Below are 10,406 nucleotides of genomic sequence, written 5' to 3'. Positions count from 1 at the left end.
AGAGGCAACCACATATTGATGTTTCTCTCTCTCTCTCTCCTTCCTTTCCCCTCTCTCTAAAAATAAATAAAATCTTTAAAAAGAAACCCCTTTATTTACGGATATTGACATTTTAATTTCCTGTAATTTTCACCAGCCATGAAACATTTTCCTTTTGACTTTCTTTAATCACTTAAAAATATAAAACGTGTTCACGAGTCGTACAAAACAAGATGAAGGCTGCATTTGGCCCTCAGGTCACAATTTGAAGATTTTAATTACAGACAGGGACCTGCCGCTCTCTAGCTGTGTGTTCTTGGACGTCAATGGACCTCATGTTCCGTATCAATTACTTCAGCCAGTAGCGTGGTTAATAAGAGCTAATGCGTATTAAAGTATTTTGCAAGCCAGACAGAACTACATGAATTTCTGCCGAAGTTAGTCCCTCCCGCTGGGCCAGTTCCTGCCCAGCAGTGGTGCGCACGCGTCAAGTCCTGGCCAAGGGCGGCCCTGTTGCCCTGGCGACGGTTTCCGACGCGCCAGGGCTTCCTCGCGAGATACACCAGGCCTAGAAGCCTTGGCCATGGCTTCGGTACCTCAAACGTCCTTCGCTGTAGGCGCATCCTTCTCTGCAGTAGACGGGTTGCCTGAGACGGAAAAGAATTCTGGGGAGTCCGAGAACACCTATATTCTGAGGCCCATTTTCCAGCAAAGGCGGGTAGAAGACGGGTTGTGGTGGGGCGACTTGCGAGAGTGGGCCAGGCTGGCAGAGCCCGCCTGGAAGCCTGGGTGTCGGGAAGGTCCCCACCGGAGCCGCAGACCGGGCGGGGGGCGGGAGAGGGCTGAAGAATTAGGGGCGAGTCGCGGGGAGAGGGGCACTGTCCTTCTTGGGCTTCAGCTGGGGGGCAGCAGAGGACCCTACCTGTCCTTGCAGTGTTAGAGCGCAGCGAGTGAGGGTGGTTGGTTCGGCCTAGGAGACCCAAGATGTGGGCACAGTGGAAAGGAGAATGGATGGAAGGGAGAGGAGCAGAAAACAAGTTTTTGAAGGTTGCTGTGTGCATACATGTGCCGGAACAACTTACTCCTCTGTAGGGGTAGAGACCCACCCCCCCAAACCGGAATTATCTTATGGAGGGTGTGCCCATTGCAGTACAGGCTTCCCCCGCCCCACCTCCCTGCCAGGTGGGTGTCCTAGGAACCCATCTTCATCAGTGTACCAACTGGCACTGTTATGAGATGCTGTGTTTGGCTTCAGTGAATTATTTTTGAAGACTCAACCATTTGCCCATTTTATGATGGGTGATTTATAAGCGCACCTGTCCACATCAGCGCTGAGTGTTCATTTGTTTGTTTTTCACCAAAAACAGTGTGACCCATGTGCCCTGTCCTCCCTATTCACCTGATCTTACCCCAAGTGACCTTTTTTTTGTTTCCCCTGATGACAAAATTCCTCAAAGGGAAATGTTTTGCTGATGTGGAAGAGGTGAAACAAAAAGTGGCAGAAGCACAAAAAGGCATCAAAATCGATGAGTTCAAGAACTGTTTTGAGTTGTCCGAAAGATGTGTTGGTAGGTGTATTGCACCAAATGGAGAGAGAGTACTTTGAAGGTGACCGAAGTTTAAACATGTAGGAATAAATATACAATTTTTTAATAAATAAGTTTGTGTCCCACCCCCATATGTGGAAGTCCTTGGCCTGCCACCCTCATAGCTTCCCAGAATTAAAGCACACAGAAGAGTGCAGAGGGCAGTCTGCTGGGCCGCAGGGATACATCACTAACTTCATTTCCATGAGATGAAAAAAAAAATAGAGTAAAAGATTTCCCAAGCCCCTCCTATGTTTCTTGAAACCAGATCGCTGGATCAGATGCTTGGCAAGTACCTAAAGCCAGGACTTTTGGTTATAATGTGATCAAGCATTTCACACAGCAGTTTTCTGATGGGTAGAATGGACATTAAAAAAAAAAGATACGTTCATTATCTTTGTAAAAGATTCTAAATGCATAGTGTCATTTGCCTGTGTTTTTGCTGTAAAACAGTACAGAGCATGATTCACGAAAAATATGTATTAATGTGAGAATAATCCTATTTATGACATGTTTGAAAAAAAACTTTTAACATTTACTGAGAATGAAAAGGCTTAAAGGAAGAGCCAGATAAAGTATGTTTATTAATAGGTAGGCCACATTTTGAACATATCAAATCCTGCAAGTTTGTCAATGATCCTGAAGTTCATCTGTGAGAATATAACAGGCAAGAGACCAAAGAAAATACTGTTAAAATGTAATAAGGGACCACTAGTACTACCAAATATTAAACCACATTATTAACTCAAAAAACGTGAAACATTCTGGTGACCTGGCACATGATAGACAAATCATCTTTAGAATATATATCCCAGAAAAGGAAGTTAGTATTATAACATGTGAGGAATACAATGAAAATGTTAATGGCATTCTTAGGTTGGTGAAATTAGGGAAGGTTTTTTTCTATGCATTTATTCAGTTATCTATTTCTTCAAAAAAATTTATTGTCTACTGTGCGCTGAGTGCTGTTCTAAGAAATAGGGATCCCTGTCCTCTTTGAGTTTATGGCTTAGCTAGGAAAAAGGACAATGAACAATATAAGTGGACCACACTATGTATCAGATAGTAATAAAGGAGATATAAAGTGATATGGTAAGAGGGTGGTTTGAAATTTTAGAGAGGGTGCCTAGGAAAAGCGACTTGTATAAAAACTTGAAAGAAGTGAGGAAGCTCACTATGCATAAAAGGGGAAACAGGTTCAGGCAGAGGTTGGCAGTAAGTGCAGAAGCACTGAAGTTTGCATGCCCGGCGTGGTTAAAGAACATAGTGAAGGCCTGTGGGGCCCAAGTGGAGAGAACTAGGGGCAAAGTAGGAAACAAGGGCAGAGAGTTTGGTAGGGTGGGTCAAATGGGACTTGCGAATCACAGTTAGGGTATTGCTTTTACTCTGAGTGATGCAGGAACTACGTGGGGTATTTTGCATAGAGGAGTGTCATGATCCGACATATATTTTAATGGGACCAGTCCGTTTGCTGTGCTGGGAATGGGATTTGGGGACAAAGGCAGATACAGAGACTTGTTAGGATGCCATTGTAGTCCAGGCAAGCAGTAATGGTAGCATGGAGCAAGGTCATAGGGGTTGGGTATGAGAATGATTGACTTTTAGATTATTTTGAAGGTAGAACGGATAAGATTTGCTCACGAATGGGATATGGGCTGTGAGAGAGAAAGGCAACATGACTGATATCAAAGTTTTTGGCTTGAGCACCTGGGAGAATGGAGTTACCACTGACTGAGATGGAGGTGACTGCAGGAGGATCCGGGTTGGGGAAAGGAGACAATCAAAAGCTCAGTGTTGAATGTATCAACTTTGAGTTGCCTACTAGATATCCAGGTGGAATATATGTTGGAATATGTGACATGAAGTTCAGGGAAGAGATAAGATTTGTTTTCTTAACTTGGTTTTTTTTTTTATTACTTTTATAATAATATGAAAAAGAAGGATTAAATGGTTCTAATGACAAAGAGCTGGAGGAATTTGAACTGTGAAGGTAAGTGGGAGTTTTGTAGGTAACTAATTAGATGTTTCAAACTGTTTCATTCAGGTTCAGACCCTCTGTGGTTAAAGACTGTATCCATGCTGTGCTCAAGGAAGAACTGGCAAATGCTGAATACTCTCCAGAAGAAATGCCTCAGCTCACAAAACGTTTATCAGAAAATATTAAAGATAAATTAAAAGGTAATAATAGTGATAATTAGAAATGACTTGTTCCTTTCAAATGTTCAGTTTTACCCATTTGTCTCCTTCCCCAGTGTTTTTTTAAAAAATATTTATTTATTTATTTCAGACAGAGAGGGGAGGGGAGGGAGAAAGAGAGGGGGAGAAACATCGATGTGTGGTTGCTTCTCACGTGACCCCAGTGGGGACCCAGCCTGCAACCCAGGCATGTGCCCTGATTGGGAATAGAACCGGTGATCCTTTGGTTCTCAGGCAGGTGCTCTATCCACTGCCACACCAGCCAGGGCTCCTTCTCCATCTTTAAACAAGGGACATAAATGAGCATTCTTTTTTTTTTAAAAATATATTTATTGATTATGCTATTACAGTTATCCCATTCCCCCCCCCCACTCCACTCCATCCTACCCACCCCCTCCCTCCCACATTCCCCCCCTATAGTTCATGTCCATGGGTCATACTTATAAGTTCTTTGGCTTCTACAGTTCCTACACTATTTTTACCCTCCCCCTGTCTATTTTCCACCTATCATCTATGCTACTTATTCTCTGTACCTTCCCCCCCCTCCCCCTCCCACTCCCCTATTGACAACCCTCCATGTGATCTCCATCTCTATGGTTCTGTTCCTGTTCTAGTTGTTTGCCTAGTTTGCTCTTGTTTTGGTTTTAGGTGTGGTCGTTAATAACTGTGAGTTTGCTGTCATTTTTACTGTTCCTATTTTTGATCTTCTTTTTCTTAGGTAACTCCCTTTAACATTTCATATAATAAGGGCTTGGTGATGATGAACTTCTTTAACTTGACCTTATCTGAGAAGCACTTGATCTTCCCTTCCATTCTAAATGATAGCTTTGCTGGATACAGTAATCTTGGATGTAGGTCCTTGCATTTAATCTTGGGTAATGTAATTATGATGTGCCTTGGTGTGTTCCTCCTTGGGTCCAGCTTCTTTGGGACTCTCTGAACTTCCTGGACTTCCTGGAAGTCTGTTTCCTTTGCCAGATTAGGGAAGTTCTCCTTCATTATTTGTTCAAATAAGTTTTCAATTTTTTGTTCTTCCTCTTCTCCTTCTGGCACCCCTATAATTCGGATGTTGGAACGTTTCAAGATGTCCTGGAGGTTCCTAAGCCTCTCCTCATTTTTCCGAGTTCTTGTTTCTTCATTCTTTTCTGGTTGGATGTTTTTTCCTTCCTTCTGGTCCACACCATTGATTTGAGTCCCAGTTTCCTTCGCATCACTATTGGTTCCCTGTACATTTTCCTTTGTTTCTCTTAGCATAGGCTTCATTTTTTCATCTACTTTTCGAACAGATTCAACCAATTCTGTGAGCATCTTGATAACCAGTGTTTTGAACTGTGCATCTGATAGGTTGGCTATCTCTTCCTCGCTTAGTTGTATTTTTTCTGGAGCTTTGAAGTGTTCTGTCATTTGGGCCATTTTTTTTGTTGTTGTTGTCTTGGCGCGTCTGTTACTTTAGGGGGCAGAGCCTTAGGTGTTCACTGGGGCGGGGTAAAGCTGGTCGCTGCACTGTGACGCTGTACATGAGGGAGGGGCCCAGAGGGAGCAATGGCGCCCGCTTCAGTCTCCTCCGGATTTCAATCTCTCACTCCGCTACCCACAATCAAACTGGGCCCCTCTGGTGCTGGTTCCGGAGTGGGTGGGCCTGTGCACACTCTAAGCCCCGTGGGTCTCTCCAATGACCTCTCCTGTGAGGCTGGGAGTCTCTCCTGCTGCTGCCCCAACCCCCACGGGCGTTTTCAATCAGAGGTTTGAGGCTTTATTTCCCTGAGCTGGAGCCCTGGGTTGCGTGGTCTGCTTCGCTCCCCGCCGTTCGTCCGGTTTATCTATGGGGGAATGTGGGGCCGCGTGGTGCTACCCACTGCTCTGCCTGCCCCGTTGTCTGCCACTCTGAGTCCGGCCCTCTGGGTTTATCTGTAGGAATGTGTGGCCGCAGGGTCTGCTAGTGCTCGGACTACCTGCGGTTTGTCCCACAATCTGCCAGTCTCGGTCCCGCCACAGCTACGCGAGTCCTCTCCACCCCGGTGCCTGTCTCTGCCCCTCCTACTGGTCTAGATGAATGTTTATTTTTTATTTCCTTGGTGTCGTACCCCCTTGCCTTTCGATTCTCTGTCAGTTCTGGTTGTGCGAGGAGGTGCAGTGTGTCTACCTACGCTGCCATCTTGGTTCTCCCCAAATGTGCATTCTTTTAAAGACACATTTTTCTTTAATGTCTAGTCTTCTCAATTATTTGGTAACTTCTCATATAGGTTTTTGCAGATGGTGGGAAAGAGTAAAGATTTGAAATAAGACATTGTATGAAACCACACTATTCAGGAAACACAGGTATGCAGAAAATCCAGGAAGTACTGGAGCTCCTTCCCCCAAAAAGTCCTTGGTTGTTTTCGTATCAAGGTATCAGTTCTTCAGCTTGTCATCAGCACCCTTTCAATCTGACCTCAGTCAGTCTTTCCAGCTGAATCCTTACTTGTCCTACTCAGCCCTCCATTTGTACCACACTCGACATGTGCAGAGCAAATCTTGTGCTTTTCCTTCCCATTCTTTATCTGTTTCTCCGTCTCTCTTTTATTAAAAACGTTATACCATCAGAAAAGTCCTGTCTTTCTATCTGTCCTTTAAAAAAATTATTTTTTGGAGAGAAGAAATGTCTCTGTAATAACAATACATTTTCATTGTAATAAACCTGGACAATGCAGTCCACAGATATATTTCCCCACAGATAAGGAGACTTTCCCTTATCTGTGGGGGTATATTCTACGACCCCCTGTGGACTCCGGAAACCATGGGTAGTACTAAAATCTATCCATACTATGTTTTTTCCTATACGTACATACTTAGGATAAAGTTTAATTTATAAATTAGGCATAGTATGATTAACAAAAATAAATAATAATAAAATAGAGCATTTATAACAGTATATTATAGTGAAAGTTATGTGAATGTCGTGGTATCTTTCTATCAAAAGGTCATATTGTGCTGTACTCACCTTTCACTTAAGGGAAGTGCTTTACAGCCTCTCTTTGGCATATCCAAACTGCCAGTGTCACTACTTTTGTGCTTTGGGCCATTATTTGGGTGAAGTAAGGGTGACGTGCACACAAGCACTGCAGGAGCTCTACAGTGGATCTGATGACGGAGACGGCTACTAAGTGACTAATGGGCGGGCACTGATTACAGTATGGACACCCTGGACAAAGGAATGATTCAAGGCCTGGGCGGGATGGAGTGGGTCAGTGTGAGATTTCATCACACTTTTCAGATGGTTTCACAATTTAAAACTTATGTATTATTTATGGAATTTTCCATTTGATATTTTCTATTGTGGTTGACAGGTTGAATAGGGCATGCTCATTCATTTTCTTCTCTCCAGATTTGTTGTTAGTGAGAATTTTCAGGATTTTGCTTGTCTAAGGTTGCACACTGACTGGCAAGCTTACAGTTAGAATTTGTCCTCAGTTCTGACTCTCAGGCTTATCGTCATGCTCAGTAAGTGCTTATAGACTGAACGCTTATGTTCTTTTTCAGTCACCTTCATTAAGTAATTTTACCACATATTTGCTTATAGATAACTTTCTAATTTTTTCTTTCTAGAAATGGGATTTGACCGATACAAAATGGTGGTGCAAGTAGTGATTGGAGAACAAAGAGGTGAAGGAGTATTGTGAGTAGTTAGTTTTTCATTCTTGTTTTTATTATCCTCTTGATGATTCAGTAAGATTGTGTCTTTTCAAGATTGAGAGGAAAGGACAGTATAACATAATGCAACTGTGAACTCAAGAGGTCCTGGTACTGAACAGTGAGGTTCACAGTCTGAGTGAGCTCCATGGGGTAATTCACTTGCACAGTGTCTGCAGGCTACTAAGTCTTTTAGGGTTTATGTATACACTGTCTGTCCAGAAGGTACCCAGCCATGTACTATGAAAATCAGAGACATTTATTGAAGAAGATACAAGAGACATTGTACGTAGGACAATGACGCCTCAGTCCTCTTCAAAGTAGGTACCTTGGGACCTCACACAGTTCTCCCAATTGCCATCAGCTGCCCCGTCATATTTTCCTGAATCTCATCGATGGTCTGAAATCTCTTCCCTTTTAAAGGTGATTTTAGTTTTGGGAAAAGCCAAAAAGTTGTAGTGCACCAGATCTGGGCTGTAGGGGGGCTAAGTCACCCGGGTGATTTGATGTTTTGCCAAAAAACTCTGCATGAGACGTGATGAATGAGTGGGTCTGTTGTTGTGATGAAGCTGCCAATCACCAGTTGCCCATAGCTGTGGCCTTGTGAATCATCTGAATAGTTTCTGTGGAGGAATGTTTAAGCTTAATGTGAAATTTGATGCAGATTCGTTGCTCTATTTGCTCAGTCATTTTGAACATGACAGCCACACAGTACACATGCTCACTTTACGGTATCTACCACCCCCACTGACTAGTACAGTGAAGTTGTCATTGTTCACGCACGTACATTCCAATGCGTTCTCCTTGGCTGCCAGATTACATCGATGTCATGCAAACCATTCTTGTTACATTAATAATAGCTGGAGTTTTTCTGGACAGACCTTGTATATGTTCCCAAAGAAAGTATGGGATTATGTATATACATTTCCTTCCATATTCCTTGTTGCTTTGTTTTTGGTCCTACCATTATCCAAAATTAATTCCTTTAAAATTGTCTGAGACCTCCTTATTAGCAAATCTAAAGCTCTTTCTTAGCTCTTGTATTGGCCTGGTCTTCTGTTTCTTAAAATTCACTTTGGTTTTATTGGCCCTGATGTCAAGACTTACCTAACTTGTTTCTTTCCTGTTTTTGTAACTGATTATTCTCTTCCCTTCACTGGTTCCTCTTTATGCTCTACATCTCCAGCTGTCAGCTTTATTCAAGGCTCAATTCTTATTCTTCAGCTCTTCTATATGCTCTCTCAATGAGCTCATTCATTCTCATGACCTCAGATTGTGATTTCTGTATTGGTGAGGTTCAAAATATGTACTTCTTGTCTTTTCCTATGCCATAGTATTAATCTGCTGTTACCATTTGTAAAGTGTGTCTTGCATGGTAGTATTTTGTAAGAAAGTACTAAAATATTTGTTGAATGAATTTTTAAAATACCTTGTAGATATTATCACTGAGAATTCCCACTGTGTAGAAAGTTAGGTTTGAAAGGGACTACAGATACTGAGCTGACCAAAAAGTTCATTTAGTTTTTTCTGTAAAATAAAAGACACATTTTTCATTTCACCAATAACTTTAGTGATTTGGATTTTTGAGTATGTCGGCTCTCTCCTGCATTGTATAATGTTGACTGTTCTCAATTAATGTCTCAGTTTGATCACTATTGACTTCAACTGGTCTACCCGACCATGGAGCACCATCCAGCAAAAAATCTGCAGCATGAAACTTCGCAAACCACTTTTGACAAGTTCGATTAATCATAGCACCTTCACAAATCTTTTTTTGTGTTTCAGTTGCATTTTTACCTTTCTTGAAATAATAAAACATAATATGCTGAAAATGTTGCATATTGTCTTCCATATTTAATATTAATATGGCTGCACAACTCACCTGTTTTGATAAGTTTTTTATAAAATCCATGCTGATATGACAGCTGTCACAATACAGTCTAACAAAATTGTTTCAAATGAAGTTAAAGACAACTAAGCACTACTGGAGCCATCTTACAGAATAAATCAAATGAACTTTTTGGCCAACCCAAGAGTTTGTAGTGTCTAGTCCCCCTATTTTATGATGACACTTGGGAGATTCAGCATGATTTGCTCGAAATTATAGATATGGCTGGTGGCAGGGTCACAGACAGAATCCACCTTTCTGACTCCCAGCACAGTACTCTTCACCGTGGTGTCATCTACCATCTTCTTAAAGGCTTCAGAAGATTTTCTCACCACAGAGAGACTAAGAAATACTTTACTGTTCTGTCACATCCGACTCAAAAATGTTAAGAGTTCCAAATATCTTTTCCCTTCCTCTCCTTAAATCAGCTTGTCAGTTTAATTTCTTTGTCTCTCACAGTCTCACCAAGGTTCTTCTTTTACCTTATTTAGCCATTACTCTCTCCCATTGTGTGCACTGTAATCTGGATTCCAGGATTATGTAGCAGCCCCTTATCAGCACTTCTTGACTCTGGTCTCTCTCCTCTACAATTCATTTTGCATACTAGACCAGTCTCCCAGGAGTACACCTTACTTTCTTTCCACAAACTCTATATAGAGTTTATTTCAAACCCTGTCAAGTATAAACTCCTTTAAATTGGCTTGGTTAAATGGGATCAGGCCCAACTCTAAAACTTGGAACACAAGGCCTACCCCACCCCCTTTTAAAATTTTGATTGTCTAAACCTTCAAACATATGTGAATGTTTAGGGACTAAGGAATTCCTGTGGATCTATTGCTTAGCTTCAAAGGTTATCAATACATATCTATGTTGTTTCATTTATACACCCACCTACTCTCCCTGCCCCCATCAGATTATTCTGAAGCAAATTCCAGTCATTATACCATTTCATCTGTAAATACAACAGTATATATCTCTAAAATATAAAGAGCCTTTAACATAATAAAATAGCATCACATCAAAATATTGTTAGTCCTTAATATTATAAAATATCAGTTCACATTCAAATATCCCCAATTGTTTTATAT

The 10,406-nt window shown here is 41.7% G+C and overlaps 1 protein-coding gene across 4 annotated transcripts in view; it reads left to right on the top strand.

Annotated features, from left to right (window-relative positions):
- The first annotated feature begins 508 nt into the window (after nt 1–508).
- PCYT1A (phosphate cytidylyltransferase 1A, choline) overlaps nt 509–10,406 on the top strand; it is an 84,752-nt gene continuing 74,854 nt past the window's right edge. The window contains exons 1-3 of one of the 4 annotated variants that reach the window (XM_024577943.2): nt 509–693; nt 3,610–3,743; nt 7,347–7,416. In XM_024577943.2, the coding sequence (XP_024433711.1) occupies nt 563–693; nt 3,610–3,743; nt 7,347–7,416 (335 nt within the window). In that variant the 5' untranslated portion in view covers nt 509–562. Of the gene's footprint in view, nt 694–3,609; nt 3,744–7,346; nt 7,417–10,406 lie in introns of those variants that run through there. The other 3 variants (XM_024577938.3, XM_045185809.3, XM_024577939.3) reach the window with 3 other exon arrangements.

This window comes from Desmodus rotundus, chromosome 2, assembly GCF_022682495.2.
Source record: "Desmodus rotundus isolate HL8 chromosome 2, HLdesRot8A.1, whole genome shotgun sequence".
Lineage (NCBI taxonomy): Eukaryota > Metazoa > Chordata > Mammalia > Chiroptera > Phyllostomidae > Desmodus > Desmodus rotundus.
Note: the sequence above shows the minus strand (reverse complement) of the source record. Positions and strands in the feature narration are given on the sequence as shown.